General features: G+C 43.4%; 1 protein-coding gene across 5 annotated transcripts in view; it reads left to right on the forward strand.

The window, feature by feature from the left end:
• The window catches only part of COL14A1 (collagen type XIV alpha 1 chain), a 171,095-nt gene that overhangs the window by 11,210 nt on the left and 141,823 nt on the right, over nt 1-18,062 (forward strand). For 3 of the 5 annotated variants that reach the window (XM_034763530.1, XM_034763533.1, XM_034763532.1), the window contains exons 3-5: nt 5,638-5,754; nt 9,307-9,450; nt 13,821-13,916. The exons of 1 other annotated variant lie outside the window; for it this stretch is intronic. In XM_034763530.1, coding sequence (XP_034619421.1) covers nt 5,638-5,754; nt 9,307-9,450; nt 13,821-13,916 — 357 coding nt within the window. Of the gene's footprint in view, nt 1-1,240; nt 1,301-5,637; nt 5,755-9,306; nt 9,451-13,820; nt 13,917-18,062 lie in introns of those variants that run through there. One more of the 5 variants, XM_034763531.1, reaches the window with a different exon arrangement.

Raw genomic sequence — 18,062 nt, forward strand, 5'->3', positions numbered from 1 at the left:
CCAATCGTTATTATTTGTTGGTCATTGATAATTTAAAATGTAACTTTCAGATTTTAATGTTTTCATCCTTTTCATTTGTTGAGTTCCCAGTTCGATGTGATGCATTTACTAGCTGCCTTCCACATCCTTTACTATTCCTCCACTTTCACTCAATATTTAATTACTCTCTCACATTTAGTTTGGACATTTTTCCCCTTGCTCAACAGATAAAGTTACTTTAAAAATATGTGAACTTCTTGTCCAGCCTATTAAAATAATAAAAGTTTTACTCTCAGCAAAACAACCCTAGCTATAAACCATCACAACTAAGGAAAATATGTCTGCTCTCACTAGCGTTCCCATTTATCCATTCAATAATTGGAGTGTTAATTTAAGAATTTGCTTTTACATGTACAAGATGGTGATTGTACTTCATGTTGTAAGAATTTCCATATGTTGCTAATGTATATGCTAGATAATTCTGGTGGAATATCAATTTGTTCAGTTTAATCAAGTGCAACTAGTATTGCCAACTTTACACAGTTTGTTTGACAATTATGTACTTGAGACTGTTTGTCCTCCTTTTAGAATACTGAGTATTTCAAAGCATTGTTTTCCTGCTTGTCCTCAAGAATAATGTATTTGGAGCACTAACAAAAATAGCTGACTTCTATGTAGCTGCATAAACCAAGGCCTTGAACTTGTCCTTAGTCTCTTTTTGGGTGATTGCTTTAATGTTGCTGACAGCCATTCATTTGCTCATTCCTGTAAACCCCTTAACAAGCTCCCGCTACTGATTTTTATCAGTTTACAGACTCAGTTTGTATTCATTTTTCTTTCTTTCTGCAAGAAGTGAATTTTTGTTCCACAGACAATAAAGGTCCTCAGAAATAAAGATTTCCTCTTCAGGTTGGTGACCACGTAGTAATTCCCATCAATATTTTGTTGTGTTTGTCCAAGTGTTAGATTTAACTTCCTTAGTTATATGTACTTCTCTGTGCCAGAACACTAGTCTTTGCATAACTAAGACATAGTTAAATATCTGTTTTGTGAACAACTCTTCTTTTCTCCCTATGATTAATTACTGGCTGGGAATGTCTCCCCCCCCCATTTAGACACAAAAATGAATCAGTGCTTAGCAAAGATCAGTTAGTTATGTAAAGATTATTCTGGCACAAGTCTTGTAGTCTATCATATTGTAGCTGTATAGTAAGCACAAACACATTTGGTGATTATGTCCTTCTTTGCTTGTTATTGTCAGATGTGTCTGGTTTTGTAGAGGCTCCAAAAGTTTACCTGATTTGGTGATGGCTAATTACAAGTAGGTCAGAGCTACACTGCTTTGTTAGAAAGTGCTCTTTTAATCTTTAGGTCACACATGGGAGAAAAGGGGGCTTCAGAGCTCATTTTCCTTTGCAATGGTATAGGACACACTTGGTTGGCATTTGTATTCTTGGTGCTTAGCCACTGAATCCCTGTGAATCTTACAGCCATTTTCCTAAAGATTATTTATGTTGCTTAGAAAAAGTAAATAATTGGAATTACATATTTTCATGAACTGGTAGTCATGATTCATCACTCTAGGTTCATTCAGCACTGACTGATTCTGTCCTTGAGCTATGCATAACTCATTATGAATCTTGAGAATGAATTAAAGACTGTAATCCATACTTACAGCCTTTCTGGCTTTTTAAACTTTTACCACAGCTTCTACCACAACTTCAGTTATTTTATTACAATTACAGTATGCAGAATGTTCTTGCAGTATCTTGCCTAGCACAATATTTCATATTTGATCTTTTAGTCACAAAACAGTGAGGGCCAAATTTTCAAAGAACCAGTTGTATGTGTGAAAGGATACTTTTACGTGCTCATTCTTCTGTATCTAATAATGCCTATTTTCTAAAGCCCCATTGGGGTGGACACACAGTCCAGAGATTAGGCCTGTCCAGATCATGTCCATCATCTGTGAGCGCATAATTTGTATGCATGCTCATTGCAGAGATTTTGAAAAGTGTCTTCAGTGTGCCAGGCTGTTTTGACACTCATTGTCTCTGTGCCCCTCGCTTCCCACTCTCCCTCTGATTTTCTCTCCCTGGAACTCCACTGTCCTGAGAGCAGCTGCAATGTTACTAAGCTGGTCTTGGCTCTTCCACATTCCCTGCCTGCCTCTGGCTCTTAAGGCTGGAGAATAACTGAGGCTGGTGGACTCTGCTAGAATAGGCCCCTCTAACTAATACACTGAATGCAACTCAATAGCAGGAAATAAAGCTTTACCATTAAACTTTGGTTAACATTTTGATAACTTCTAACATTGCAGTGTTGTTAACATTGAGAAACAATTGAACCAACATAAAAATACTAGCTGACTTTTCTTTTCTCAGCTCTTAAAAAAGAAACAAATAGGTAAAAAAACCTACTAGAGGATACGACCATGAACCACAAAAAATGCTTGGCCAGATCCTCAGCTGGTGTAAATCGCCACAGCTCCATTGACTGAAACGGGAGAACTAGTGAGGCCTGAGAGAATGTCTTGGCAGCCCCTTCTCTCGATGGGCTCTGGCACTCGTCACGCCTGTCTATGGATCTTAATGAGAAACAACACAGGAGAAGATAAATATTAGCTCATCGTATAAATTGAGACCAGAAACCACATGTTTGGGCCAACAACAACTAAAAAAAGACTAAAACATTATTAAACTTCTTAAAAGATAATATAAAGAAAAGTCACATGCTATCTTTAAGTCATGGTGTTTGCTGTGGTATAGCCTCGGCCTTCAGGTCTAGAAACCATTCGTGCAGTGGCAGGAGGAAGCCACCCTCTGCTGCCATATCCATCTGGAATTAATATAATAATATATAGAGATATACCTATTTCATAGAACTGGAAGGGACCCGGAAAGGTCATTGAGTCCAGCCCCCTGCCTTCACTAGCAGGACCAAGTACTGATTTTGCCCCAGATCCCTAAGCAGACCCCTCAAGGATTGAACTCACAACCTTGGGTTTAACAGGCCAATGCTCAAACCACTGAGCTATCCCACCCCTTGTGAAGGCAGAAGCCTTTGGGATGTATCTTCAATTTTATTGGCAGGACAGACCCAATTGTTGGAATAAACCATTTGGACTAGTGTAGCTTGGTAGCAGGTACCTCTGCCCTTGAGCTAGCAAAATGCTTCTTCCTCTTGCTGAGGGTATGTGCACACTAGAAAATTATGTCAACCTAAATTATGTCGACATACAGCCACTGCAGTAATTAAATAACTTTTGCATGTCCACACTATGTTCCTTGTGTCAGCGGTGTGCGTCCTCACCAGGAGCGTTTGCACCGATTTAACTGATAGTGTGGGGCACTGTGGGAAGGCTTCTGAACACCAGAAACAGTCAATATAAGCAATGCAGTGTATACTCTGAAACTGTGTCGACCTAATTACATCGACCTAAGCACTACACCTCTCGTGGAGGTGGTGTTATTAAGTCGGTGTAGCAGGTGAGTTACGTCAGCGGGAGCGACATTTCAGTGTAGACACTTACAGGATTAAGTCAGTGTAAGCTGCCTTGCATTGACCTAACTCTGTAGTGTAGACTAGGGCTGATTCCCCTGTACTGTTACCTTGCCTAGGTGCCTGGTAGGACAATTTTCATAAATAGCACATCATTCAGGCTGTACATACAGGGCTGGGCAACCACAACTCATTACAAGACCAAAGCATATGCCAGTGGTCATCAACCGGTCGATTGTGATTGAGTGGTCGATCCTAGAGGATCTCCCAGTCGATAGCGATCTCCCTAAGACAGGCTCCCTGTCTGCCCCGGCACCACGCCGCTCCTGGAAGCGGCCAGTGCGGCCTCGGTGGCAGAGGTCTCTCGCCGTGTGCTGTTCCTGCCTGCAAGCACCACCCCCGCAGCTCCCATTGGCTGGGAATGGGGAGCTACGGCCAATGGGAGCTGCAGGGGCAGTGCTTGCAGAGAGGGGCAGCACGCGGCATCACGTGCCACCCCCCCAGGGGCTGCACGGGCATGTTGGCTCCTTCCAGGAGAGTGGGGCCTTTTTAGGCAGGGAGCCTGCTTTAGCGGCAACCACGCTGCGCTGCCGACTGGGAGCTGCCGAAGGTAAGTGCTGCCCAGTGTAAGGCTGCACCCCAGCCCTGAGCCCCCTCCTGGAGCCAGCACCCTGAACCCTCTCCTGCACCCAAACCCCAGCTCTGACCCCCCTCCCAGAGCCAGCACCCTTTACTCCCTCCTGCACCCCAACACTCTGCCCCAGTCCGGAGCCCTCTTTTGCACCCAAACTCCCTCCCAGAGCTTGCACCCCTGATCCCCTCCTGCACCCCTACCCCAGGCTCAGCCCAGAGCTCCCTCCCACACTGTGAACTCCTCGACCCCAGCCCAGAGCCCGCACCCCTTCCCTAACCCCAGCCTGGTTAAAGTGAGTGAGGGTGGGGGAGAGTGAGTGATGGGGGGAGGGGGAATGGAGTGAGTGGGGGGAGTTGGGGAAGGGGTGGGGCCTTGGAAAAGGGGCAGGGTAGATCCTGGGTTGCCCTTAAATTCAAAAAGTGATCTTGGGCGTAAAAAGGTTGGAGACCATTGGCATACACTAATAATACATTAGAGTAAGCTAGTGACCCAGTACGGTACACTAAGTGCTGCTGCATGCCCCAAAGCACACAGTGGAAAGCATTCCAGGCATGCAGCTGCCTTGCTAAGTCAAGTGGGGAGCCCCTGATAGTCCTTCCCATCCTCCCTCTACTTCAGCCACCTCCACTTCTCTGGTCACCTCAGAGCACACAGGTCTGGAATTTCTGCTTGTTCCTAGGCACCTAAAAAACCACCTGCCCCTTTCTCCCACAATCCCTTCATGTTTCCATTCTTTCCAGCTGCTCCTATTTTGAACTATAGTGGATGATCCAGGAGTCAGTAGAGGCTGGCTTCACCTACAGTGCCTGGATTGCCTTTGCCTGAACCTTGGTTAGCCCGTATACATCTAAGTTAGCTGTGGAGGGGCCCAGGACAATTCTGATTCCTGATAGGGATGAATGTGCATTAATTACTGAGGCCATGCCCATGACCCAACCAGTTTGCATGCTCCATTTTTGCAGCTCTGCACGCACCCACCATCCCTTTTGAAAATTGTGCTATTTCCTGTCCCCTGCTTGCAGCCTAAAATACACATGTAAGAAGGACATTTGTACCCACACAAGCCTTTGAAAATTTGGCCCTGAGTGACTTAAATGAAAAACCCATGATATTCGGCATAAGAGCTAGGAAAGGCATATGGTCAAATAAAAAGGAAGATCAATTTTAGTTCCTATACGTTAACAAAGAGCATTTTGTATAACCAGCTTTGCTTGCTCAACTAGCGTCTTAACATCTAACACCATTTGTCTCTGTCTTTTGTAAGGTCAGTAGTTTGGGGTTCCCCCCCCCTATAAATCTAAAAGCTATGTCATCGGGGGAACTAAGGCACCTTGGGGATTAATATTATTTTACAAACTAATAAGCTGATTTATGTGACATTTAGAATAACTTGCATCCTTTGTGTTGTCAAACTTGTGTGCGTGTGTTTGCTTGTGTATTTTCCTTAACATTTATTTAAAAATTAATATAAATACTTTTTTTTTAAAACTGTAAAGTAAGATCTCTTTATTTTTTCCTTACAGTGGCCCCACCAACAAGACTAAGATATAATCTAATCACTCATGACAGTGTACAGATTTCATGGAAAGCCCCTAAAGGGAAATTTACTGGATTTAAGCTTCTTGTCACTCCAAGTTCAGGTAAAAATATTTACATTTGTCTATAAACATGTTTGCTTCATTTAGGTCCAGTGATAATGCTGTCATGGTGAACTGGAGGAAAGCAGCCTCCTATTGCTCTGGGGCGGACCTCACTCCACATAACTGGGGGACTGTGAGCTGGCTCTGGACAACCGGGAGCTCTGGCTGTCCAGCAGGAGAGAGACTGATCCAACTTGCTACACTGCAGTTGGAGGCCAGTGTGAATACAGATGTCTGGGGTGTCCATGGGGTGGAGTCAACTGACAGATACTTCCTGTGCTTCATCATCCGTAGTGGGCTCCCGCTCTGGTCCTGTCCCTGTGAGCATCCCCTCCTCTGTTCTTCTTGCCGTATACAGGGAAATAGTAAGTGCCCCAAAAGAGTCAGTAGACGAAGTTTTGTGAATGTCCATGGGAATTTTGGGCAGTTACAACAAGGGAAGTGAATAAGAGGCAGAGGGACAGGTCCTTAGCTGGCATAATTTTTATAGCTCCATTGTCAATGCAACTAAGAGTTCAGAATACACTAGTTCAGAATCCTCTCCAGACTGCATAATGTTTTAGTCACCCTTAATACAGTCCTTATCCTACAGTCCCCCTCTCCTGATAGGGGGTATGTTTATAAACTGTGCTGCTGAAGAAACCTGAAACAAATTTTCACAATATATCCACATTGCTATTCCCAGTACCAAGAGAACTAAACTATAGCTTAATTATTTTAGAATAACTATCACATGTAGACTATAATGTATTAATTTGAAATTTATAAATGTGAGGTCTACAAACTGCATTTGCACTTTGTTGTTTCATTATATATAATCTACTTTGAAGAATAAAATGTAGTTTACAGATTGGACAGTGATGTATTTAAAAACAGCTGTAGCAATTTCTTGATGAGAAAGCAATAGATTCCTTTTTCCTCCCCATATTTTACTGTTGCACTGGCTTGTGCCAGGCAGGCTTTTCAACTTTAAGATAAGCAGACATGCGACATATAAAAGCAATCAAAATGTGCCAAAACCCACAGACCAATAAAAGTTACAACAATGTGTGACACAAAGCAGTTAAATCAGCTATTGTGCTAAAAGGTATTAAATTGCAAAGGAATGAATGGCTGCTGAGTCAAATGGGCAAAAGGAAAAAGAGTGTAATCCGTTTTGATAGCATGAATGTGGTATGCTTTGGTAGTCAGCTGATGGCAGAGGGTCTCCAATAAATGTTAATCCTCAAAGTAATTTGCAACATGGATAGTTTGTATATTCAATTAAAGCAGTGGTAGATTTTATTAGGGCCCAGTCTAGTAGTGGCATGCAAAAGGATGGAGAAGGGAGTGTGTGTTGAGCACTGGTGGGCAGTGCTGAGTAGGATACACTGCTAGTGCCTCTTGCCCTACTGTCCACCACCCTTGACTCAAAGCCTGCATATGGGTTGGGGCAAGAGTAGTGAAATGCACAAAATGCAGCTGGTGAGCCCTTGTTAGTGGTTATTGGATCACGCTTGTGAAAAGTTATTAGACCACTCCCTTCCTTTGCCTAACAACTAAAACAAACTCCTTTAATAGGTCCTTGGAGGATTATTATCTAAGTATTTTAAAAAGTTAGAAATTCACCCCCAGCTACTTGCACCCTGCCACTGATTGTGGGAGACTCAGAAATGCCAGATGAGTCTTCACGGTTCAGTCATGCTGAAAATTGCTTTTTAGGTTTTGAGTTTATGGACTGCTCCCTCCCCACAATTACCTGCCTCGCCGTGTCATAGCTGGTGCCCCCTATGTAGCTCCTCCCACCTCATTCCTAGTGTCTCGGATCATGGGTCCAATGCTCATTGGTTTGTATCCCTTTGCACTATGATCCATTTCTCTGCTGAGTTAACCCTATGCAAGACTCTCTCCCCTCTTAAAACCTTCTCTGGTTCCTAATCCTTTAAGCCAGGGCACTTGAAAACTACTGTGACTCCTGCTACAGCTGGTTCCAATGTCTTGACTGTCCTGTTGCAGCAAATACCTTTTAGAGCTGCTGGCCCCTTGAAGTGTGCTTGACCAGATGAACCTCTGTATTGGATTTTTCTTACCTGCAGTTCTTCAGTTCCCTGTTCTTATAAATTGCCCCTTCCTGTTTCAGTTGCTCTGCCTTGGCCTCATTTGAAGAACAGACCTGTAGCTGCCACTCGCTACAAATTGCTTTTTCCCTTATCTCCATGTGGGTGTCGGGGATCCAGGTACAGCAGGGTCAGTCTCCTAGCAACTCCCTGGGTGCAGCTGAACCTGGCAGGGGCTGCCTGATTGACTGCATTTCCTGACTGGTGGAGGGCAGATTTAAACTCCGACTTGAGCCAGTAGCAGCCAGAACTCGATTTTCTGCTCAATACATCCCATGCCGCAGCTGTGCTTGATCCTGCTTCCTGCACCTGCTCCCATCCAGCCCCTGCCTGCTTCTACCCAGGCTGCTCTTGTGCCCATTCCACTTCCTGCCCTTCTCATCCTCAACATCCCTGGCTCTACTTCCTGACTACATCTCCAACTCACCCATGGGCTCTTCCATTTGGCTTCTGACCCGTGGCTCTGGTCTCAACTACACCCACAGAGCCTTATTCTTGACTCCGGCTTGACTCTGCTCTAATCTCCTGGCCACCCTCATGGTTCTGACCATTAGGCATGACTGCCCACATCCCAGATGTGATCCTGACAGTATGTTTGAGCTGTGCTTCCTGGCTGTCTGACTGGGCTCACAGGCCTCTGCGTTTCACCAGCACAGTCCTTCTGGCTTCAGCACTCTGGGGCTGTCCCTGCTTGTGAATGCAGTCTCTCCTTCTCTGGGGAGATTCTTCCCACTCTCCAGGTTTCATGGTGTTAGGCCAGTAGCTGCTTTCCTCCCAGTAGTTCATTCTATTATCTGTGCCTCCCAGGGTCACTGCAACACTTCTCAGAGCTTCTGGAATGCTGCTGTTATCAGCTAGGCCTCCTGGCCATCTCCTTTCACTCCTAGTCAAGGTCTACTTCATGATGTCCTAGTCCCCTAGCCTCTCGTTTCATGGCCCCATTCCCAATTGGGGATGAGTCTCTGGACTGCTTCCTGAATATACTGATTCCCACAGAGGTATCTGCTAGTTCAGATGGCTTAATTTCCTGGTGGCTTTCCAGTTCCTCTCCTGTGTCTCACTTTGTCCCCTCTCCAGGACCTCCATTTCCTGTAGGCCTTTCCTTCATCTGTGTGTGTGTGTGCATGCTTGCACATGTGTGTACATACCCAGGGTCTTACCTGTTATTTGTGTTAGCTTTTGGAGAAGGTTTACATCCCATGAGACCATCCTTTTAAGTTCACAGTATGTCAGCCCACCGGCTCCCTGCTTTTCTGGGGTGTCCTCTGTGTCATACCAAAGGGACAAGGGTTTGGAACAGACAACCAGTGATGAGTGACTGGACTTTGGTCATTACCATACTTAATGAAGCTTAAGTATACATTTAAGTGGTTTAAAATGTAGCAATTTACCTTATAATAGCATTTACTATTTATACTATGCTGCTGATCTTATTTCTCCTTTTGTTTCCTTGCAGGTGGAAAAACCAATCAACTAACTCTTCAAAACAGTGCAACCAAAGCAATTATTCAAGGTCTTATTCCAGATCAAAGCTACGAAGTTCAGATTATTACATACAATAAAGACCAAGAGAGCAAGCCAGCACAAGGGCAGTTCAGAAGTATGTATCTCTATGCACATATCATATCTCACATATAGCACTGTCTTATCAAATACCCCTTCAATCTATACATTTGCAATGTACTCAGATACCACAGAGATGAGCATGTTATGAATACTTAGACCAATAGAGAACATAGAGCCAATTTCAGCCCGGTATAAAAAGGTGCAAGTCTGTTGACTTCAGTGAAGTATACCTCGTAATACAAAGCCTGGCTTTATCGGACATTGTGCAAGAGATCTTAGTGGCAGGGATTCTAAACTAAAGGAAATGTTAATAGCCCAATGTTTTTAATTTTCTCCTTTCCCTTGTGAAAATAGCCCATGACTCATAAAAAGGGAATTGTGAGCGGGAGGAAATGAATGGAATATCTTTTTTATTTCTTCCCTTTTTCATGGATTTCCACTGTAATTCTTAGAATGGGGTGAGGGAAGCCATGGCTAAGTCTGAAAACTTTGAACTTGTAATAGGCCAGGTGCTCAGCTGGTGTAAGTCAGCATAGCTCTGTTTACTTTAATGGAGCTATGCCAGTTTACACCAGTTGAGACTCTGGCCTAATTTGTTCAGCACATGATCCTGCAAAACCCAAACAAATATATACCGAAAAGGATAAATGTGTTCTGTCTGAGGGCGTGTTGATTAGTTAGGTGCACTTTCTGCCCTGATTTACATCTCAGGCCTAATCTACATTAGGAAATTAGGTCAGTATGACTATGTCTGTGAGGGGTGTGAAAGATCCATGCCCATAAGTGACTCAGTTAAACTGAACTAACCTCCAGTGTAGACAGTGCTGGATTGATGGCAGAATTCTCCCATCTACCTAGCTACCGCCTCTCGGGGAGATGGAGTACCTATGCCGACAGGAGAACCCCTCCAGTGGCCTAGGTAGTGTCTTCACTGAAGTGCTACAGCAGTGCAGCTGCAGCCTTTTAAGTGTAGACAAGCCCTCCTGGAACTCAATTAAAGACAGATCAGGACAGATTTAGTCAGCCTGCGGGTAGGGAAGTAATTTTTCCTGAATCCCCTTCCTACAAAACACCTTCTCTGAACATTTTTAGTATCTGAGATGCTTGCGCTTCAGGTTTCTAACTGTGTAATGGGTCTGCCAATCACTGCTCTAATTGCTAGACCACCCTCCTTTCCAGCACATGATAACAAGTGCTGATTACTTGATGTAGAGGCCATGTCAAGTCCTTCTAGGAATTCCCCAGTGCCTGTATTTATTATCTTAAATACCACTGGTTGCAAAACCCACAAAACCACAGGTTACTTTAGCATTAAAGAGAAACCTGTGGAATGGCTACTCAAGCTTCCAATGTATTAGCTGTGGTTGTTCGTAACTGGCTGTATTCCACAGGAAAAGCAGAGCTGGCAGCTTGATTTTAGAATGCAGGGGTTTCATTCTATTTAATATATTGTTTCTTTAGCTGCAATATGTTTTCATTGGCTGTAGTGAGACTTGGATCCCATTTGACAGTATAATGACCATAAGAATGAAACCAGATACAATGTGTATGCAAGTCCTTCCTTTTTTATGTTGTATTTTCATGGCTTTTTCTTCCCCTATGACAAAGTGATGACTGATTCTTGAGACTGTGGAAGATTAAACTATTCCAGGGCAACTCTGGGGAGGGAAAAGGAGGGGAAGGGAGGGCCAGAGTAAAATCATGAGGGACTAGCAGGACACTGAACACATCAGCATTTTAAACTCTGAGTTATAGATAATGTACAAAGTTTTGTTCCCTCCCGCCCAAGCCTATAGAAATCTTAACAGCTTGCAGTAGTCTGTTATCCTTAGGATAATTTATATTTTCTTTTACATGATCAGGTCTGCAATTCTTATGTGATAGCTTACAAATCACAGTAGAATAAAAAAGTATAAAATAACTAAGGCCTTGTAATGGAGTTTTGTCTTAAAGAGGTAGATTGGACAGATGCACTAATACATTCAATTTAATCAGCAAGCAAATATGTGAATGAATTCTTTTTTGGCTTTTAAAGCTTTATAGAGGCAATATTTTTAACAATGTCTTCAACTCCATCGGGGTAGTCTCTGTAGAAGAATGGCCAGTTCTTTGCCAGAATTACTTTGCTCTTTTGCCTTCTAGTGAGAATTCTCTCATGTTAGTGCTCTGTTCACCTCCTGGAGACCAGTCTTGTGTGTGGACATCTTCAACAGCCACTGGAGTCACTGGCTATTGATGCCAAATCAGACCTTACTCAAGCAACACTCACAATTGGCCAAATCATGAAGTCCTTTCTCCCCCCCCCCCCTTTTTTTTTCTTCTTTCTCTGGCAAAAACTCCCTTTCACTTCAGTGCAGGATTTGACTGGGTAAGATGTGAGTCCAGAGTTCTGAATAAGACTCTTAGGGTACGTCTACACTTTGAGCTGGAGGTGTAATTTCTGACTCGGGTAGATGGCCACATACTCGTTTTGTTTGAGCAAGTGTGCTAAAAATAGAAGTGTAGCCCCGGCAGTGCAGGTGGCAGTATGGGCTAGTCGCTCTGAGTACAATCCTGCCTAGGTGCTTACCGGGGTGGCTGGCTCGTCCCACTGCCTGTGCTGCTGCAGCTAAACTTCTATTTTTAGGGTCCTAGCTCAATCAAAGTTAGTGCATGTATGTTTACCCAGTCTGGAAACGACACCCCCAGCTCGAGTGTAGGCATAACCTAATCATGGGCTAGCTCATGAGGGTCTCAGTCTGCCCTGAGTAAGGGGTAGGATGTGGATTCACTATTCCAAGAGCAGACAAAGAAGAGAATTGTCTCTGAATCACAGTTCTCCCACTTTGCTCCTGGGGTAAGTAATCTGCTAATGGTATTGACATGACAGAGATGGCATCCCATCTCTGCCCCCCCACAGGTGTGCTGGGGAAGAAGTCAAGACTCCAATTATTTTCCACCAGGATTCATGCACTTGCCTCCCATTTGCGCTGGGGTCTGGGTGGGATGAGGGCAGGCCTGCAGAGGCTGCTCCCCTCTCCACCCACTACCCACACACACTGAAACCTGCAATGTGGGTATCAACACTGTAGAATGGAGACTTGTATCCCCCTTACTCCCTGTGCAGCACTGCAGAGATTGGAAGGATTGGACTGCGACTCAACAGATCTATGTTTAATTCCTGGCTCTGTTACAGGCATTCTCTGGGAATTTGGGTGAATTATTTAATATCTCTGGTCTCAATTCTGCAAAACAGAGATAATAAGATTTCCTCTCTACCCTTCACCTGTCATGTCTATTTATCTTGTAAGCTCTTTGGGGGCAGGGAGAGTCTCTCTTACTATGCGTTAATGCCTAGCACAAGGAGGCTGTGATCTTGGCTGGGCCCTCTATGCACCACGTAATATAAATAATGATCAATGCTGGTCATAAATCAGCACTATATAAATTAAAGGCTTAAATTCTACTCAGATTAATTTTCTGTTCTTTATAAGTACGTATGTCCATTCTCACAGGAAAAACACATCCCTTTCTTGGCAAGACTCAAAGCTATTCAAGGTGGCATATTAGATCATTAGCCTCTGTGGCGGCTGCGTGGATGTTAACACCAATTAATTTCCTAAAACAACTCTGAGAGATTTTGTTGTAGAAAAACTATATCCTGCACAAAAAGTTAACTTCATTCACATGGACTTTAGATGTGATATTGCCAGAATATTTCTGGGTGGGAAAAACAGGGTGGTGCAATGACTAGATGATCACAATGATCCCTCTGGTTTTTAATACAATGTTGGGAATCACTAAACAAGCTGAATTCTGCCTGCTATGGATGGGGGGAGGGTATAAGGAGCCTTCACACCCACCCCCTACCTTGTTTAGCCCATGCTAGGGCTAGGCACAATTGGAGTCTGAGTTATGGACTTGCCTTACTCCTGTGGGAGTGTGTGTTGCCCTGAAGAGGGCAGGGAAGAGGCAGCCCAAGGCACGGGCTTCATGGAGGGATATAGTAGCTGGCATGAATTCACCATGTGCCAGCGACTGGAGAGGAATTCTGTCCTCCTGACCCATTCCCACTCTCTAGCTAGGCTGGCCAATTTTCTGGGCTGGTGGAGCAAGAGGTTTGCACTCCGGTGTCTTTCCTCTGGGCAGATTTTCCATCACCAAAGTCTCTCCTAAACTTGGGATCTGCTAGTAGAAACAATTTAGGTCCTGATACTGATGTTCCTGTGCTTGGACTCTCCTGAGTGAGGAGTCATTCTCACCAATACCCGCCAAGAACATGACTGAGATTAGAAAACGAACAATTGCCATTTGTTGCCTAAGCAAATTGTACAAATGTTGCATGAAGATTCTGGTGTGGGGGGAGAATATGATACATTTAACTAAACTTTTCTCAGTCTGACACATTTCCTCTTATGTTTGTAGTTAAAGATCTAGAAAGAAAGAAGGAAACATCAAGTAAATCCAAGGTCAAGGGTACGGAAGGTACAGGTGGGAGTAAACCATCTCCATCTACAGAAGGTCAGATTGTCAAAAAATATGATTTTGTGATGTCACATTAATAACCAGTTATATATTTAACTCTGCCATTACATAGACCATTTTCCTCATTACAGATAAGTGTCTTTTTTTCACTTGTTTTCCAAGATAATTATCAGCATTTAATTGCATTGATGACAATTATAGCCATTACATATAAGTAAAAGTCAATTTTATTCACTCTGGATATTTGATTAACTACAATAGAAAGTTTTCTTTACTTTGCTTTTCTACTTTTCAGCTTTAAACAGAGTTTTAAAACTAAACAGCATGAAAAATAATTGAAAGTATTATTTTGAACCTGCATAAAACAGATAGTTTTGCTTGATTTCTGCACTTCCATTCACTATTCAATATACAACATAGTGTATATATAATAATGACAGAATTAAATATGACTTTCATGCTTGGAACTGATGTGAAATTGGCATAGTTTATTACATTGCCCCTTAGAATCAACCTTGCATAACTACCTGATTTTTATGTACAACTGTCTGTCTTATGCATGCAAACACTTGCATGCAAAACACTTGTATGCAAAAATCAGGAAGTTATGTGTAGTTACACAAGTTTTATTTTAGATGTTTTGATTTTGTGTGTGTGAGAGAGATTCTTTACAGATTAACAAAAAGAAATTTAGCAGACTTGGAGAGTAATGAGACTGTGCTAGTCATCAGAAACATTTCCAGTATATATAGCACTTACAAGAAAATCCATTCTGCATTTAACACGTAAATGTTGGTTCTGAATTATTAAAAGAAATCCTCCTTTCAGAAATAACACTGAAGGCAATTATTTCCATTATCAGTTATCTATGCTATGCAGAACAAGCAAGGGCAAGAAGAGCTTGATATGACCTCAGATAATCTTTCTGCAATAAATAGACAGTTTCAAGATTATCACCTCTCCAGTGCCATTTCATTCTAGTAGTGCAAGCACTGTGTTATTGATCCAACGATCATTGAAGCCACTGGGAATCTTTCCATTGATTTCAGTGGGCTTTGGATTATACCCGATATGTCTGTTAAATAAGTACAAGACAGTATCTAAATTAATACAGTTTGGTTTTATACGACATTGTTCATACCAAATTGCCACTAAGTCTTCACATTTAATACAGAATGTAAAGATGTTTATGGAAATAAGTTCACTAGTATGTATAGTACTGTAAACTGTGAGCTGCATCTGCTGGTGTAATATGGATGGAGGTGATCTGACCTAGTATTTGGGAGAATGTCTGAACTGGGGAAAATGAGATGGTTAGGGAAGGAAGATGTGATTGTTTAGAGCAGGGGTCGGCAACCTTTCAGAAGCGGTGTGCCGAGTCTTTATTTATTCACTCTAATTTAAGGTTTCACGTGCCAGTAATACATTTTAACGTTTTTAGAAGGTCTCTCTCTATAAGTCTATAATATATAACTAATTATTGTTGTATGTAAAGTAAACAAGGTTTTAAAAATGTTTAAGAAGTTTCATTTAAAATTAAATTAAAATGCAGATCAGTTTAGTGTAGTGGTTCTTAACCTGGGGTGCACGCACCCCCTGGGGGTGTGAGATGCCCTTTCCGGTGGGTGCGAGACGTGAGGTTTTTTTAGGAAGTAAATCATCGAAAACACAAATTAAGCACAGGCACGTAAGTACAACTACTTTGTTTAATCAAACCTATGTATTTATTTATTAACAATGTATTTATTAACATTATACGTTTTTTAATGATTACTGTAATATACAAAGTTTTTTTAAATTTTCAAGTTTTTAAGCTAATTGTAGTGTAATTTTTGATAAGGGATGCAAGAACTCCATATTTTGAGAACTCCAGACCATTAGCGGGATGAGCGGGGCCGAGTGTAGTGTATTAAATTGCTCCTAGTAGGAATGTGCTACTTACGGTGTACTACTTTGGGCTGCCAGTCCTGATGCTCTGAGCGGCATGGTAAGGGGGCGGGGATGGTTGGATAGGCGTGGGAGTCCCGGGGGGCCTGTCAGGGGTTGGTGGGTGTGGATAGGNTTTTTAATGATTACTGTAATATACAAACCAAGTTTTTAAGCTAATTGTAGTGTAATTTTTGATAAGGGATGTGAGAACATATTTTAAGAACTCTAGACCGTCAGCGGGCTGAGCGGGGCCAAGGTGTAGTGTATTAAATTGCTCCCCATAGGAATGTGCTACTCACGGTGCACTACTTAGGGCTGCCAGTCCTGATGCTCTGAGCGGTATGGTAAGGGGACAGGGAACAGGGATCGTTGGATAGACGCAGGAGTCCCAGGGGGCCTGTCAGGGGGACAGGGAGCAGGGGGGCTTGGATGGGGGGTGGGGTCCTGGAGGCATGGATAAGGGTGGGGGGTCCCAGGAGGGGGCGTTCAGGAGACAAAGAGAAGGGGGGGTTGGATGGGTGGGAGGTTCTGAGGGGGGCAGTCAGGGGGTGGGCGTCCTGGGAGGGGGTGGTCAGGGGACAAGGAGAAGGGGGGTTGGATGGGTGGGGGGTTCTGAGGGGGGCAGTCAGGGGGCAGGGGGTCCCGGGAGGGGGTGGTCAGGGGACAAGGAGTGGGGTGTGTGTGGATGAGTGGGGAGTTCTGAGGGGGGCAGTCAGGGGGCTGGAGGTCCCGGGATGGGGCGGTCAGGGGACAAGGAGCAGGGGGGGTTGGATGGGTAGGGGGTTCTGAGGGGGGCAGTCAGGGGGCAGGAAGTGGGAGAGGACAGCTAGGAGATGGGCTATTTGGGGAGGCACAGCCTTCCCTACCTGGGTGTAGTGTATTAAATTTCTCCCGTAGGAATGTGCTACTTACAGTGTACTACTTATGGCTGCTAGTCCTGGTGCTCCGCAAGTAGCACATTCCTACGGGAGAAATTTAATACACTACAGCCATGGACAGAACCCCAGACTGGCGGTGGGCTTAACTGCTCAGCCCGCTGCCAGTCTGGGGTTCCGTCTGCTGGCTCCTGCCAGCTGGGGTCCCAGGCCAGCAGCGGGCTGAGCGGGGGCGGCAGCGGGGACCCCGGCCAGCGTGCCAGTAAAAATTGTCACACATGCCACCTTTGGCATGCGTGCTGCAGGTTGCCGACCCCTGTTTTAGAAGCTTAAGAAGGGAAAAAGGCCAGGGTGAAAAAGCTGGGCCTGTAATAACATTTGAAGAAAGTGTTGAATTGACTCAGAGAGAGAGAAGGTGCCTGAGTCAGATTTCAGGAGAAGATCTACTACACCCTTCAGGGAGACAAGAAGTAGAGGCAGAACTAAGTCTATCTGCAAAGCATGGAGAAAGGGGGATGAAGTTAGCATAAGAAAGTTGTCGTCTGTTGCCTCCCCGTGTCATGATTCCGTCCTTTTTATTTGTTAAATCTTTTAACTTCAAAACTTGCTCTAGTTCTCTGAAAGTCTTCACGTGCCATGTAAATACTGATGGTTAGTACTGAATACCAAAATGGAAGTGTGCCATCTGCTCAGAAGAAATGCAAAAGTTTTCTATGAAAAACTGCTGGTCTTGCCTGAGGGATTTCTGTGAAGCTGGGGTGTGTGTTGGGGTAAAGTAAAACTTTTTTGCCCTATTTGTTGCTATTTTTGTGGCTCCTGACTTTAATTCTTTATTTTGTACAGCTCTGTTCCCAATCCAATCCCATTTAAGTCAATATAAAGATATCATTAAGCTGGATTCTTCACTGGCTTAAACCTTGCACAGACTTTCACTTTCACAAATTTTAATGTACAATAGAACCTCAGAGTTACAAACATGTTGGGAATGGAGATTTTTCGTAACTCTGAACAAAACGTCATGGTCATTCTTTTAAAGGTTTACAACTGAGCTTTGAAACTTTACTTTGCAGAAGAAAAATGTTGCATTTAACCATCTTAATTTAAATAAAACAAGAACAGAAATTATTTCCTTACCTTGTCAAATCTTTTTTTAATCTTTCCCTTTATTTTTTTTAGTAGTTTACATTTAACACAGTACAGTACTGTATTTGCTTTTTTGTTTTTTGTCTCTGCTGCCTGATTGAGTACTTCCAATTCCAAACGAGGTGTGTGGATGACTGGTCAGTTCGTAACTCCGGTGTTCGAAATTCTGAGGTTCTACTGTATCTGCTGTCCCATCAAGCATTTGGCATTGGAAAATCATGAAATGTTGGAGGGT

The sequence above is a fragment of the Trachemys scripta genome, chromosome 2 (genome assembly GCF_013100865.1).
Source record: "Trachemys scripta elegans isolate TJP31775 chromosome 2, CAS_Tse_1.0, whole genome shotgun sequence".
Classification (NCBI taxonomy): domain Eukaryota; kingdom Metazoa; phylum Chordata; order Testudines; family Emydidae; genus Trachemys; species Trachemys scripta.